Source organism: Cajanus cajan, chromosome 10 (assembly GCF_000230855.2).
Source record: "Cajanus cajan strain Asha chromosome 10, NIPB_CcT2T_4, whole genome shotgun sequence".
Taxonomy (NCBI): domain Eukaryota; kingdom Viridiplantae; phylum Streptophyta; class Magnoliopsida; order Fabales; family Fabaceae; genus Cajanus; species Cajanus cajan.
Window position 1 is genome coordinate 41,244,896 of NC_138526.1, and position 16,486 is coordinate 41,261,381.

The 16,486-nt window shown below is 35.3% G+C and overlaps 2 protein-coding genes across 4 annotated transcripts; one reads left to right on the top strand and one right to left on the bottom strand.

Annotated features, from left to right (window-relative positions):
- Nucleotides 1–3,010: 3,010 nt before the first annotated feature.
- Nucleotides 3,011–3,523, top strand: LOC145952494 (uncharacterized). Its single transcript, XM_083064865.1, has one exon. The coding sequence runs from the start codon at nucleotides 3,011–3,013 to the stop codon at nucleotides 3,521–3,523; it is 513 nt and encodes a 170-aa protein (XP_082920991.1).
- Nucleotides 3,524–11,863: 8,340 nt separating this feature from the next.
- On the bottom strand, nucleotides 11,864–16,050 carry LOC109815082 (gibberellin 2-beta-dioxygenase 8). Of its 3 annotated transcripts, XM_020379676.3 has the most exons (5): nucleotides 15,621–16,050; nucleotides 14,646–15,121; nucleotides 12,632–12,953; nucleotides 12,449–12,536; nucleotides 12,090–12,227 (listed from the first exon to the last, which is right to left on the bottom strand). In XM_020379676.3, the coding sequence occupies exons 2-4, from the start codon at nucleotides 15,086–15,088 to the stop codon at nucleotides 12,468–12,470; spliced, it is 834 nt and encodes a 277-aa protein (XP_020235265.1). In that variant the 5' UTR covers nucleotides 15,089–15,121; nucleotides 15,621–16,050; the 3' UTR covers nucleotides 12,090–12,227; nucleotides 12,449–12,467. The 3 variants fall into 3 exon arrangements, with proteins under 3 accessions (XP_020235264.1, XP_029130542.1, XP_020235265.1); XM_020379675.3 differs by lacking the exon at nucleotides 12,449–12,536 and having other exon boundaries at nucleotides 11,864–12,227; nucleotides 14,646–15,117; nucleotides 15,621–16,047; XM_029274709.2 differs by lacking the exon at nucleotides 12,449–12,536 and having other exon boundaries at nucleotides 11,864–12,227; nucleotides 15,621–16,047.
- Between the last annotated feature and the right edge of the window lie 436 nt (nucleotides 16,051–16,486).

Sequence of the window (16,486 nt, forward strand, 5' to 3'; positions counted from 1 at the left end):
ATGAAAAATAAATTTAGTCCTCGGAGTTCTCCTTGCATATTTTTGGGTTATAGTAGTCATCACAAAGGATTCAAATGCTTAGATCTGACCACTTCCAGGATTTATGTGTCTCGCCATGCTCAATTTGATGAAACTTGCTTCCCTTTTGCAGGTTCTCCTTCTTCTAGCATTGATCTTATGGTTTCTTCATTTTATGAACCAATCACAGGCTTCAAGTCTTCTTCGATGTCTGCTTCCTCTAGTCTTCCGACGAGACCACCACCAGTTACTACCTTGTCTTGTCCATCAGGTGTTTCCTTGGATGCTACTCTGGCTCCCCATCCTGCTCCACCTATTGCACCTGCTTCATCGGAACCTGTCTCTCCTCCACGAACTCCATCCCCAGCATCGACCTCTCCTATAGTGTTGCCTGCTTCTTCTGATGCTTCTATTCAACTAGCCCCGGTTGCTGTTCGTATGCAGACTAGATCACAGAATATCATTTTTCGGCCTAATCCGCGTTATGCCCCTGCTCATCACCAGCCTACTGCTCTTCTCACTGCTTTGCATGTTGCTGCTGATCCCAAGGGTTTTAAATCTGCCATGAAGCATCCTCAATGGTTGGCAGCAATGGAGGATGAGCTCTCTGCTCTTCGTAACAATCATACTTGGACCTTAGTCCCTCGTCCATCTGCTCCTAATATTGTTGGTAGTAAATGGGTTTTTCGTACCAAACACAAAAGTGACGGCACTATTGAGCGCTTAAAAGTGCGTTTGGTGGCTCAAGGTTTCACGCAAATTCCAGGTTTTGATTACTCACTCACTTTCAGTCCAGTTGTCAAGGCTACAACTATTCGTCTTATTTTATCACTTGCCGTGCTTAATGGCTGGCCACTTCATCAGTTGGATGTAAAAAATGCTTTTCTTCATGGCCACCTCACTGAAATTGTCTATATGGAACAACCTCCTGGCTTTGTTGATCCTCGTTTTCCGACTCATGTCTGCCGGTTGAACAAGGCTCTCTATGGGCTCAAACAGGCGCCCCGTGCTTGGTTTCAACGTTTGAGCTCTTTTCTGATGCGCTCTGGTTTTATTTGCAGCAGGGCTGATCCATCCTTGTTCTTCTTCTATCGCGGGCGCATCACTCTCTACCTCTTGGTTTATGTGGATGATATTATTCTTACTGGAAGTGATCCCCCCTTTCTCACTCAATTTATTGCTCGTCTTAATGCTGAGTTTGCAATTAAATATCTAGGAAAGCTTGGCTACTTCCTTGGTCTTGAGATCACTTATACTGCCGATGGTTTGTTCTTGGGACAAGCCAAATATGCTCATGATCTGCTTTCCCGAGCTATGATGCTTGAGGCCAAACCTGTCTCGACCCCATTGGCTGCCGGTTTTCATCTTGTCAGTGATGGAGTGGCTTACTCTGATCCAACTCAGTACCACTCTTTGGTTGGGGCCTTACAATACTTAACCATTACTCGCCCTGATTTATCATATGCCGTCAACACGGTAAGCCAATTTCTCCAGGCTCCTACTATTGATCATTTTCAAGCTGTCAAACGTATTCTCCGTTATGTTTGTGGTACACAACATTTTGGACTTACGTTTCGCAGCTCACCTTCTCCCGCGGTTCTTGGTTATAGTGATGCTGATTGGGCTCGCTGCACGGACACTCATCGGTCTACCTATGGCTATGCTATCTTTCTTGGTGACAATCTTTTGTCTTGGAGTGCCAAGAAACAACCAACTGTTGCCCGCTCTAGTTGTGAATCTGAGTACCGGGCCATGGCCAACACAGCTTCTGAACTTGTTTGGTTGCTCAATCTCCTTCGTGAACTTCGTGTTGGGTTGTCTGCGACTCCTCTCCTTCTCAGTGATAATCAAAGTGCATTGTTTATGGCTCAGAATCCTATTGCTCATAAGCATGCTAAGCATATTGATTTGGATTGTCACTTCATCCGTGAGTTAGTTGCCTTTGGTCGCTTGGCTGTTCGCCATGTTCCTACTTCTCTACAACTTGCTGATATTTTTACAAAGGCGTTGCCTCGTCCGTTGTTTGAATTGTTTCGATCCAAGCTTCGTGTTGGTCTCAATCCAACGCTTAGCTTGACGGGGGGTGTTAAGAGCTAGTTATCAGGACTAATATCCTACCATTTATTCTCTCATTATTATGATGTAATTTCCTGTTTTACATTGTAATCTTTTTCTTTAAATCATATTGATTGCCTCACACAAATTGTGGTGAGATTTATCACATCTTACAGTGACAACTCCAAACACTAGTACAAAAGAAGTGTACTACGTCGGTCATTTTTAGCTTTTTACGTCAGAAAACATACCGACGTAGAAGCGAGAGACGTAAATTTTACGTCAGATTCGCAAAATTGACGTAAATTTACGTCGGACATTACGACATCTGACGTAAAAAAGTAGGAAAAAAAAAACATAAAAATGCCAGCAGAACGGCCCGTTCTGCTTCCAGAACAAGCCATTCATCTTCGTATAACAACCCAAAAGAAAACGCTCACTACTTATACAAATAGAACAACCAAAAAATCAAATAAAATAGATAGCCAGAGTAGCAATGCGAAGTAGAAAGTGTTAAGGAAACCTTGATTCATATCTGAGGAGCAGCAACAATGTGCAAATGAGTAACAAAGGATTCATCCCTCTGCAAAAGACAAAAAAAACGATTCAGTAACAAAGGAGAGGGAGAGGGTTTAGAGAGAAAAAAATGAAAAGTGAGGAAGAGTGAATGCGCGCGGTGTGCCTCGCGCTCTCTTATTCAAATTTGCGTCCTTTCTTACAGTGGTAAAAAGTTCAATCTACGTCGGACACAACACACCTCCGACGTAGATTGGACTTTTTACGTTGGACCCTACCAGGTCCGACGTAAAAAAGGACGCAAAAATTACAAAAATGCCACCGCGTTTTTTTTACGTCGGATTTAAGTATTTCTGACGTAAAAGGGGTGACGTAATATGCTAATTTTCCACTAGTGAAACATGCCACCAATATGAGCCACATGGCACAATGGGAGAGTGCTCGACTTGAAGCTGAAGCTAGAGAATCCATGTTGCAAGTTGGAGCTAGCTCCTTCCTTCCCTCACAGCTAGTCACAAGCAAAATCCCCATTCAACCTTTTTTTTCATCAGATTCACCATCAACTACACTCAACAACACAGTGTATAACATGTATGCCCTCATACTTGTCACAAATCATGATCTTCAATCACCGATATCCACGTGGAGCTTCCCAAATAAAAAGTGTACTGTCTCAACCAATGTAGGGCAATTCACTGACACCGAAATTTCACTCTCATATAAGGTTGATGGTAATGTTAAAGAAAGTAGTAGTCAAACTCAAAAGACAATGGAAAGCTATGAGCCAATCTTGCAAGATGATGACATTATGATGGCTGTTGAAGCATTTAGAACAGCAGGATGTGAGAGTATTCATGAATTGTTTAACAACTCTGCTGCCATGGAAGGTCTGATTAATTATTCTTCTGAAAGAGATATGTACAAGAGTACATAAATGGAAACTTCCAAGTTACATACTTTCCTTGCTAGGGAATGGTGAAGGCCAAGGCCATGTGATGTGATGAAAAATGTATCCTTTGTTTTTAATTAATTTATCTCCTCTATGTATGCTAAGTGAAATTTCTTTGAACAATACCCATATTTAATTTGTAGGGTGCAGATTATGATCCATTCTGAGAAAAAGTGAAATTTCTTTGAACAATACCCATATTTAATTTGACATGTTTCGAATTAAGGGGTATTTCTATCCTCTCATTGCTGCATCAAATGTTATGTCGTGGTCTTATGAACTAATATAAAATTGGTTGTTCATGTCGCGTATTTTGGTCAGTGGCTTTTCATTGCATGGTTAATTGGAATTCTTACAAATTTATAAATCATGTATAATGGAATATCACAAGCATTACCTCTGCTTATGGTGGGACGCAATTAAAATTAAATACTCGCCTATTGGCTCAAGTACACACTCCAGGCACTACAAGAAAACCACAAATTAGTGTCATCCAGTAACGGTTAGGGTGGATCATATTATAAAAAAATTATTATATAGTGACACACACTTTATATTAACATTATACATGTTATTAAAAAATTATTTTTACTCATACAATAAATGTAATATATATTGATATATTGTTAAAAAGTATGAGTATAAGTTAGAGTAACATACAAAATATGTTGTTAAATTTCATTCAAAATCAACACTAAAATTGTGTATAACTATATGTCAAATAAACATATATCTATATATATTGTGCATATAGTAATACTTTTTTGTATGTCACTATATGTAACATTTCTTATAGTGTTATCACATTGTCTAATGCTATGACATGAAATTGATACTAAGATATTTTCTGTTAATTTTATTATTTTTAGTTAGCATAAATTTGTAACTATTATTATTTAGGCTTAATAAATCATTTATTTCTCTAAATTTTTAAGAATTTTCAATTAAGTCCCTAAACTAAATTTTTTGTAATTAAACCTTTCATCTTTTTATATTTGTAGCAACAATAATCAATTTTCACTAGAATGCTTTGTAGAAGAAACTTATCCTCTGGTCCACTCAACTTGTGCAATTTTTTTTTCATTGTTACATTCTACAATTTGTACTTGAACTCCTTTGATACTTGCTTGTTCGACTAATTCAATGACTTTTTTTATTATTATTTAACGAAATGAAACTCTATTTTTTAATTGTTCAACTATAAATTCTACAAGAATATTAGGATGTTTATAAGTATTTGCAACTCTTACAATAGCAATGTTTAATTTTCAATTCACACAATTCAAAATTGTTTTTTTTACATCTTCGTTTGTAATTCTTCAATTCTCGAGTTGTTGGTAGCATCGGAGAGAGAGCATCAGTGGGAGAGGCACCGTTCTGGGTGGTAAGTGGAGGATGCGTAGTTGTGGTTGCAATCGAGATCGAACATGAGAGGTTGACAAGAACATGCGCGGTTCTTTGGTTGATTTTTGTTACATGTAATACCCCAATTTTCATATTTTACATTAAGGAAATGGACTTCTATTATTAAAGAAAGGAGCTCCCAAAGCCTGGGAAAACAACATGATATGACATCTTAATGCCCAAAGCTCAATAAGGGTGATTTAGTAGCTTAGGACAGGCCGTTCCCGGCCAAAACGGAACAAGTCGTTCCCAAACTGAAACGGGGTGTTCCAAACCACCAAAAAGGCCTATAAATCCTAGTTGGGAACGGATTGTTCCAAACATGGCTGTTATGAGTTAAAACTCAACTCTAGAACGGGCCGTTCTAGATGCAAATTTAACACATGACGAATAAATCCAGAACGGGCCGTTCTGACCACTTCTGATGTCTATAAATAGTATACTCAGACACTGCTCCTTGACATACTCTTTGAAGACCAAGGAGAACTAAGAGAAGGAGATCAACCAGATTATGCTCTAGCTTCATCTTCTTCTTATCCAGGTAAGGGAGGAGTGAGAAACCCCACTCAGGGGTGTGGGAATAATTATTAGGTAGTCAGATTGGCCTCAATCCCTTGCCTGATGCATGCTTCTGAGAATAGACAAAATATGAATGTTTTATGTTTTGCTTTCTGATTGATCTGTTCCTTGATGTTTTCTAAGTGTGAATATGTGTTTAATTTCAAAAATAGACAAATTTTGATATGAATTAGAGTGCTCTGGTGATTCTTGTGGGAAACCCTATGGAGTAAAATTAGGGATATGATCTTTGGATGAATTTTGAGGCATTATATGTAAAATTGATGATGGATTCATGTTTTGGATAATTTATGGGTATGGTTATATGCTATTTTGTATATGACTATGAGAAGTTCCTTGTATGAGACTATGTGCATATGATGTGAAAATGTGAAAAGTGAACATATGATCTGTGATATGATATTATGAGATAATGTGACATGAGATATGGTGAGACGTGATAAGTGAAATGTTGAGTCAATGAAATAGTGAATGTGTGACATGTATCATGTGCATATATGACTCCAGGTGTGCCGCTTAGGCTACATGCTAGTGATGTATTGAGCTATTCCAGGTGTACCTTGGGTCACCAATGTTGAAATGATCTATTCTAGGTGTGCCACTTAGGCCGCATGCCAATGATGTATTGAGCTATTCCAAGTGTACCTTGGGTCACCAATGATGAAATAATCTATTCCATGTGTGCCACTTAGGCCGCATGCCACTAGTAGAAAAATAGCCTTTTACGTCACTATTTTCTCGTCAGTTAACAAAAAAAGCGACGTAAAAAAAACGCGGTGGCATTTTTGTAATATTTGTGGACTTTTTTACGTCGGACTTATTAAGGTCCGACGTAAAATGTACAATTTATGTCGGAGCTATTAATGTCCGACGTAAATTTTACATTTTACGTCGGACCTTATTATATCCGACGTAAAAAGGTTTCACATTCTTTAAATAACGTGCTATAAGCTGGTAGCCTTGTTGTTCTCTCCGCCTAAAACCTTCGAATATTTTGCAGATCTGGCCTTTTGCTTGTGCCTTTTGGAGCTAGCTTTGTTGTTCTCTCCGCTTAAAGCCTTCGAATATTTTGCAGATCTGCGCCTTTTGCTTGCGCTTTTTGGAGCTAAAACATTTAGGCTAACGTTTGTGAGAACGTTACATTTCCTTTTCCCTATTTCCTTTTCTTCCTTTTCTTCCTTTTCTGGACCGTCTCGTTTCTTCTGCATCTGGAACAAGCAGAACGGCCCGTTCTCCTTGCAGAACGGGTCGTTCTCCTTTCAGAACGGGCCGTTCTACAAGGAGAACGGGCCGTTCTTCTTGCAGAACGGGCCGTTCTCCTTTCAGAACGGGTCGTTCTGCTTGCACTCGTAATTTTTTTAAAATTTTTCGCTACTTTTTTACGTCGGACCTTGATATGTCCGACGTAAATTTACGTCGCTTTTACAATGCCGACGTAAATTTTACGTCTCCCGTTTTAACGTCTGTAAGTTTTTCCGACGTAAAAAGCTGAAAAAAACTGACGTTAAATACCTCTTTTGTACTAGTGTGCCAATGATGTATTGAGCTATTTCAGGTGTACCTTGGATCACTAGTGATTAAATGATCTATTCCAGGTATGCTGCTTAGGTCGCATGTCAGTGATGTATTGAGCTATTCTAGGTGTACCTTTGGTCACCAGTGATGCATTCATGAATGAATGTGCTCCCAGGTATGTTGTTGTAGTAGCATACCAGTGATGAGAAATGTGAAACTTCCGTATGGCACCACATGCATGCATTTATGAGTCGAGTCCATGACATTATTGCATGATAAGTGAATGTATGTATTCTAATGTATCTATAACTTGAGAGTTATGCTTGGTTATGTATAACTTGTGTGGTATTTGTTATGATTGTGTGTGCGTTACCTAACATTTATTTCTACATCTGAACCAGAGTGAGATGTTTCTCACTCTGATAAGTGTCTAATTAGGCTAATTAAAATATTAATTTAAGACATTATCTAGCACAAAATTTTTGGATATAATTGTAAAATTATGGCAAATACACATGAAATCAAAAAGGGGCTCTTAATTGAAGTCATTATATGGAGTGATGATTTTTCAGATCAAAATTTTCCTTTATTTTGCAGATTTTGAAGATTGGAACAAGAAGGAGTTTCTAGAAGCAAATGACTCAGCCCTTTTAAAGGGTTGAATGCTTTTAAGGCCGCAAGCAATTATTGGAGTAGTAGAAAAAGGGCTCAGCGGATTTAAAGGGCTCAGCCCTTTGGATTACTTAAGGATAAAGGAGTCTCCCAGGCGCTTAGCGGATAAAAATGGCTCAGCCCTTTGGATTACTTCATGATGAAGGATTCTCCAATCCGCTCAGCCATTTCCAGGCGTTGAGCGGTTCTTTCTCTTTCTTACCTACTCTGTTTTGATTCCAACAACTATAAAAGGGTAGAGGGGAGAGAAAATAATGAATCGTAAGTGTCACGAGAGAAGAACAGAGAAGGAAAACAAAATAGAGCACCTTGGAGCTTGTGGGAACACAATTCTTAGGATCAATCTCTTTTCTTCTACCTTTCATCTAGCTATTTCCAGCTTGTGATTTCTTCTATGGAGAGCTAAAGCTCTTGGGTTGGGATTGATGTAGTCATCGAACTCCTGTGTATTCCTTTTTGATTCATATATATATATATATATATATATATATATTGCATCTATTATTCAGTGTCAGTGATTTGTATTCTGTTCTTAATGCTTAGATAAACTGATCATTTATCTTTGACCTCGGATTTAGAATTTGGTTGGAAAACATTTTCTGAATCTAGATTTGAAACAAATCACCTAATAGTTTTGAAAGCCAGGAATGGTTTTGAATAGGGATGACAAATATACTCATACCCACAGGTAATACCCAAACTCGTCCCGACTTTGACGGGGAATACCCGATTTGACCGAGTACGGGTACAGGTATGTACTTACCCGTCCCGTATCCGTACCCATACCCATTTCCATTTTTAATTTAATACCCACTTTTAATTTAATTATATTAAAGAATTTTAATAATTTTTTATGTGTGGTTATTTATTATAATATTAGATAGAGAAATAACCTAATTATAATTATAATATAATAAAAAAATAATTTAAAATATCATATTTTTCTTACAAAAAATAAAAAATATAAAAATTGACGAGTATGGGTATACCCGATACCCGACGGGGACGGGGATGGGGATGAAAATCACATACTCGACGGGTACGGGTAGGGATGGCAAAAATACCTGTACCTGCGGGTATCTGCGGGTAAAATCCGCTATAGATAATAAATGGATAGGTTAATTGGGTACTCGCGAATAATGGGGACGGATAATTTTTTACCCATTTATAAACGGTGCGGGGGTGGGTATGATGATATCCATACCCGCAGATACCCATTTAATAATATTTCTCAAATATCCTAATTATCCTTGTACCACATAACCCTAAAACTACAATCTCTCATCTTTTTTCCTTACAAAAGTGAGGTTGATGAAGTTACCAACATATGTTAATCATGTTATAGAATTATGTTGGATGTAATTTGATTAATTTTCTATCTTTGATTAGACCAATAAAATTTATGTATTTTAAGTTGTTTACTTTTGTTTGGAATTATGAGATTGAATTATTGTAGCTTTATGATGAGACTTTAACTTGTGAGATTGATGTATTTTAAGTTATTGATTATCTTGCATTTTTATTATTATTTCAACAAAATTAACGTTAAATACAAGTTCAAAATTAACATTGAATTTTTATTTTTACTATTTCAATTACATTAAATATAAACTTAAAAATAATTTTTTAATTTCTTAAAAAATTTATAAATATCCATGGATATCCACGGGTATTCAAGAAATTCATGGATACCTGCTTAATGAATACCCACGCGGATATGGGGCCAATTTTCATCTAGTGGGGCGGGGTCGGGTTTACTATTACCCGCACCCATGGGGCTCAATTACCATCCCTAGGTATGGGTACGTGGACTTTGACTCACGGGGACGGGAACGGGTATCATGAAACCCGTACCCGACCCGCCCCGTTGCCATCCCTAGTTTTGAAATTAATAGTTGTAACAAGTTCTGGTTCTTAATGCAAGACATTTAACTGAATGAAGTGAGGAATCATTCATTGAGTTAAATATCTTAGAATTTCTTATGCCAAGGAATTGTCTCTGAATAAATATAGAGAACTCAATAGCAATGAGTAATGGAATCATTTGCAAGAATCATTAGGAATACATAGGAGGGAGATTGATGAAATTTAATCCCAACTATTTCTCATATTTGTTTTCCTTAAATTTAACTTGATTTTGGTTACTTAAGTTTAAATTGCTGCTCACATCAAATATTTGACATGTGTGATTATTCAAGCTTTGAATTTACAAGTAACAATTAGTGTAATGGAAATCAAAATCTACTTCACAAGTCCCTGAGGACCGACAACCTTTTTACTATACTAGAGAGACTTGGGTGTGCTTGCTCAGAAAACCACACACTCCCTTGTTGCTCTATGTGTATTTTTATTATGTTGCACATGATCATCAATATGAGGATATTGGTGATGAGGTTTAAGTCTCATTGTGGGGTGTGCTCTGATAGGGCATGTGACATCGGGACTTAGTTAGGATTAGCATTGGAGTTTCATTACTGTTATTGTGTTTTGGAAAGGTTAATATTTTATTTTGTCATCATTTCTGCATTGGACTATAATTTGCGAAATATGAATGTGAACTCTCCATCTATGTGGTTTGGAACCTTGTTTCGATTAAAAAGTTTTATTTGCTCAAGAATGTACTTTATATTTATTGTGTATTACGTATGTGGGGTAGAGGGTGTCACATTACATATTGGAGCGTGGAGGCATCTTTTTTAACCGGGAAAATGAAAGGACCCTTATATAGGGATGGAAATGGGGCCCCATGGGGGCGGGTAATAGTAAACTCGTCCCCGCCTCGCTGGATAAAAATTGGCCCCACACCCATCTTATATCCGCGCGGGTATCCATTAAGCGGATATCCATTAAGCAGGTATCCATGAATTTCTTGAATACCCATGGATATCCAGGGATATTTATAAATTTTTTAAGAAATTAAAAAAATTATATTACAAATAATTTTAAGTTTATATTTAATGTCATTGAATTATTAAAAAAAATTTGTTAATTTTGAATTTATATTTAACGTTAATTTTGTTGAAATAATAATAAAAATGCAAGATAATCAATAACTTAATATATATCAATCTCACAAGTAAGTGAAAGTCTCATATCATAAAGTTATAATAATTCAATCTCATAATTCCAAACGAAAGTAAACAACTTAAAATACATAAATCTTATTTGTCCTATCAGAGCTAGAAAATTAATCAAATTACATCTAACATAATTCTATAACATGCTTAACACATGTTGATAACTTAATCAACCTCACTTTTGTAAGAAAATAAGATGAGAGAGTGTAGTTTTAGGGTTATGTGGTACAAGAAATTAAGATATTTAAGAAATATTATTAAACAGGTACTCGCGAGTATATATGAATATCATCATACCCGTCCCCGCCCTGTTTATAAACGGGTAAAAAATTATCTGTTCCCATTATCCGCAGGTACCCAATTAGCTTATTCATTTATTATCCGTAACGAATTTTACCTACAAATACTTGCGGGTGCAGGTATTTTTACCATCCCTACCCTTATATATTGTGGTCTACTTACGAAAAGAGATTTTCAAATGTTAAAAAACATATAAAATCAGTTGTTAGATAAGCGATTCTTTTGTATTAACTACAAAATTGGTTACTCTAGTAATCGATTTTGTATATCATACACAAAAAATCGATTATTCAAGTATTTGATTTTGTATGAACATTCATAATCAATTACTTTGAAACCGATTTTAAAGGTCACGAGACTATAACAATATCATTATCTCTCCTATTAATTAAATTAGTTTTTTTATAATTGATTTTAAATCCTGATTTTGGATCCTATTATGTACTAGTGTATAGTTAAGAATATGTTACTTTAATTTTACATCACTTAAACTTGTAGTTGTTGTAGAAACTGACATATTTCTATATATATTGGTTGTAATTTTAACCAGTGTAGAAAGTGTTTTTTGCATCAGCTCAATGTCCAATGAAGAAAATTCCTCAATTCTATATCAACAATCTGTCTTAGAAACAATATAAAATCTTCATTTTAACCGATGTTAATTATCGATCCTTCGTGCAATAGTGGTATTTTAAAGAACAACACTGCTATTCTGTATGAATAGGAATAATACGAAATGTAATAATTCCAAACTAAGTTACATTTATTCGAGGGAACATAGTTAAATGAGATAAAACTCTCTTATTATATATTATTTCTAGGCTCAAACTTAAAACTTATTTAAGGAAAAGTTCATGATCACTAGATTCAGCAGACATTAACATAAAGTTGACAAAAATACATAGATACTCCTACGAGAGAAATCTGGAGAGTCCCACTTTATCCCCGGTTTGCTTGACATCTTTCTCGGTCTGTTGTCTATACTCTCTCAAAGTGAATTTCCTGTACATAGCTGGCTTGATTTGGCTCTTTATAACTGCCTCCTCTGAGGGGCAATAGAAAAATGCCATAGAAAACCTTTCTACTTTCTCAGCAGCAACAACTCGGTGTTTTATGCTTTTATAAACGCCATTGCTCAATGCCTGCACATTATATTTAGTCAACCATTATAAGATAGGAAAGTCAAATTATTGAGATTATTTTAACAATATTTTGTCAGCCATTTTCCAGACACTTGTGATAACCTGTTTAATTGGAGTCCACAAAAGGGAAAATAAAATTTGGTAAGATAATTAAAGCAACTTAATGCATGTGTGAAATCGTACTTTTATCTTCAACGTGAATTATGTCATTGTTAATATACCTTTTTCATTTCTTGCTATCTAATCATTTCTATTGGACTGGTGATCACGTTTTCCCATACATATGCTGCTACCAAACAAGAATTCAGACTGAATGAGGAAACATAATTTAATAATTAGAATATATTTTGATTAACAAATTTTCTTAAATATTTTGATGTGGATTAGGCTTGATGAAAAATCACCTGAAATAAGTCACCAATATTGACGACTAGAGAATGTGGATTAGGCTTGACACCAACCCATTTTCCATCTTTCATCAATTGCAATCCTCCAACCTGGTCCTGATGAACGATGGTAAGAAAACTAGTGTCACTGTGAGGCAACAGGCCATGCACCTTTGACGATATAGGGCATGGAGGATATCTATTCAGTCGAATGAAACAAGTTTTTGGCAAGCAATGCTCATGGAAATAGCTGGATTTTGTGTTCAATTTGCACGCTAGTACTTCCGCCAAGCTTTCCCCAAGGGTGAACATTCTTGTTGCAAAAGCTTCAAGACTCGATCTAAAATTTTAAAAGTACTTATAATATAAGTCATATGAAAGCATATATACTAGCTAAAAGACCATCAAAGTGTTTTGAAGAAGTAAATATATATTAATAGAGTGAATATAAACACCGATGCTTATCTATGTTTTTTTTCTGTCACTTCTTTAATTTTATAATTTTTCTACCCCAGCCTAATTATTATTTGTATGTTCATGTGTTGAATAGTACGATTAATTTTGTCGCAGAAACATAGTACTATTCATTTTAAAATATCTCTAACAATTATTTAACGAAGAACATATACATTTGTTACATCAATTTATTAACTTGTACGCAGCTGGAAAGGAAAAAAAACAAAAAAGTCTATACTGATTTATTAAAATTTTGTTACATTAATTTATTATGTGGAAACATACATGAACTATCTAGAAGTGAAGTCATATACCAATTATAATAGGAATAATTCTTCGTACTTCTATGTCATTTTTTTTACAAATATTCTAATTTATTTATTAAAAAATATTAAATGTAATTTATATTTTTATGATATTGAACAGGTTTTCTCATTTATTTGATAATTTTTATATAAAAGATATATTAGAATAATTAATAGAAAATCATATAAAAACAATATAACAATACTATTATAATAATTTTTTTTTATTCTTCGTATCTCAAAAGTACGTGGTTATTGTTTCTTAAGATGTGAGCTCAAAAGAGTTATTCATGGACATTTGTTTTCTTGAAATCTGATAACATGGATGATATATATATTAGAAAGACACAAAAACCAATACAAAATCCTACATTCTCATCTTATTTTGTGGAGAACTAATAAAAGGATTCGAGATATATTCATCAAATTAACTGACTCGTACTTGAAATATGTCCGTTTCTTTTCAACTAAATTAATAATAGAGTTTTTTTTTTCCTTCCTTTTTCTCTCTTTCTATCTCTCGGGTCTTGAGTGATTTAACATTTTAAAAAGAAATATATACATAAAACAGTTATAAAGTAAAAATGACGTGAAATAAATTATGCTTCAAAACCCTAATTATCTCACATCATTTACATTACTTTTACATGTATTGAAATCAGTCTTACTGCACACACACTCTCCTTTTTTGCTAGGTAATTTGATATTTTATAAGAAGTGTAAATGAAATGTAAAATAATAATAATAATAATAATAATAATAAAATAAATTTAAAAAAAAAAAAAAAAAAAAAAAGTTGACGTGACATAAACATTTGTCGACCTTTAAAAGCCATTGAAGAAAATAAAGATGGATGATCACGAGTTAGGTTCCAGAGGCACCCACTATTGTACTAGAGCTGTTTGATAGCCATAATAAGTTAAAACATCTATTCCCCCGTACACCAAAATACGAAAGCTTAGCTGTAAATTCAATGCGTATAAGGGATCAAACGGCAAATAAAGTATAGGAGGATATAGATATACGATATACACAAATAGCCAAACAAAGTTAAAAGATGTGTGACATCCGTTATTGTCCTTTTTATATTTTGCTTCCAATTTTCCAACAGTAAGTCGGTAGACATATTTAAATTCAGTATTGTTCACTTTCATACTCCTTAGATTATCACAATTTTATCTTGAAAAGGTTGAATGAATAAATTTAAAAAAAGAATTTAATCTAAATTCTTAAGCGAGTGAACAAAAGTATTGATGAAGATGCATGCGTACCTCAGACTTTGATCTTGGTCCATCCTTGAAATATCCGTGAGATAGAAATGAAAGGCTTCAGACCATGACAGTTGTCTGAGATTAGTGGCAAATGCATTTCCCCACCTGTAAGTTCTGGCAGATAAAGAAGAGAAACTAGCTTGTGCTGACTTGTTCAAGAAAGGTTGATAGAACACTTTCTTTTGCTCAATCTGCAGGCTCTCCAGAAGCTCCTGTGAAATTCCATGATTAGCCACTTGAAAGAAACCCCATTCTCTTGCAGCTTCTGCGATTTCGTTCATGCATTCGTCTCTCTGATCATAATCAAGGTTTAACCGACTTAGGTCGATCAAAGGTATATCACATCTCTCCACTATAGAGCAGGAGTAGTCGTTCCTTGAATCCCCTACGTGTTTTTGCACAAGGGTCTTGTAGGTCTCCAGAAATGGTGGTTCATAATCCATTTGGAAGCTACGTATGTGAAAATGATACACTAGCTTCAAGAAAATTAACGAATCAGTTATTTATTCGCTATGTGTGTCACACTGTCACGAGTTATATTGACAAGAAAAATCAGCAAAATCTTTTGATTTCGTTCAATTAATTCTTCATCAGACTCACGTTGAGAGCCAATTCAGTGTGGGATAAGTATCGGGTTCTACGTGCATTACAAAGTGAGATTTTGCTAAACTAAAACATAGTCTCAGCCTCAGTATGTGACTTTTCAACTTATTTTAAAGATATAATAATTTATTTTTTGTCAACATTTAAGAAAAAACTGATGTTTACGCATGCATTATTTATGCTCAATGCTTTCCCTATATTGTACAGGTTCAAACAGAAGATTAAGCTTTTATACAACCATTGTTGCCCTAATCATGTGCTACAAACACATTATGGACAAACATACGGAGTTTTACCTATGTAAGGCTTCATAGACATATAAGATGATAATAATAAAATTAAAAAAAAATCATGGCAAGATCAAAATTTCACCTCTGCTTGTTTGAAAATGATTTTGGAATTTCAACCGACTTCGTACGTTGCTTTCAAATCTACACCTCTTAGTGAACTAGGAATCCGAGAAAAAGAAAACAGCGTAGAATATGTAAGTTAAATATTGGGGTTAGCTATCCCACCCTTTAAGGTGCCTCTAACGTAGCGAGGAGATTAGTCACTGCTATCGGCGGTAGATACTTAAAGGACAAAAAAAAAAAAGTAAACGTAAAAGGAGTGAAAGAGAGGGGGTAGTTTAATTAATACGGTAGCTATAGCTAGCTATATTAAGGACTTGATTTATTCTAACTTAACTCTACCAAAGGAACTCAAGGTAAACTAAGTAGTCCTTTTGGGAAAGAAAATTGTAGTTGTGGGATCATGATGAATGATTGAACACAAGAAGATAGAGTGGTGGGTTGGTTTAGATTAGTTGATGAGATATTGGTGTGGTTGCACACATATTTATATGCATGATATTGTGAATCCAGGAAGTTTGGAATAGCAATAGAATGAAGTATATGGCTAAAGCAGAGAACACGCGGCAAAGCATAGGATCAGAAAAAAGAGGGGACAAACGCATGCAAGCACAGCTACACCATACGAAATCAGTTCTTGACTTGTAGTGGCCGCGAACTGCAGTGTAGGCGTTCAGAGGGTAAGCCACCAGTCAAATTTTGCACTATTACCCTACTTTCTATTGTTTTTTTCTGCACATTTTGTTATTATTATTAAATAGCTATTATTCATTGGTGATTTATAATTATAATTAGTTTTATTTAAGTAATATTAAATGATAATGATTAGGGATGGCAAAGTAGGGCATGGCCTGCGGGCCGGCCCATTGGCCCGCCAAAAATTGGCAG

What these genes read in the sequence shown, in the direction of transcription:
- LOC145952494 (XM_083064865.1), top strand. Translation starts at nt 3,011, where the DNA reads ATGGCACAATGGGAGAGTGCTCGACTTGAAGCTGAAGCTAGAGAATCC.
- LOC109815082 (XM_020379675.3), bottom strand. Translation starts at nt 15,088, where the DNA reads ATGGATTATGAACCACCATTTCTGGAGACCTACAAGACCCTTGTGCAA. An exon ending in GACCAAGATCAAAGTCTGAG is followed by an intron (nt 12,954 to 14,645) that starts GTACGCATGCAT and finishes TTAAAATTTTAG; the next exon opens with ATCGAGTCTTGAAGCTTTTG. An exon ending in ATATTGGTGACTTATTTCAG is followed by an intron (nt 12,228 to 12,631) that starts GTGATTTTTCAT and finishes TATAATGTGCAG; the next exon opens with GCATTGAGCAATGGCGTTTA.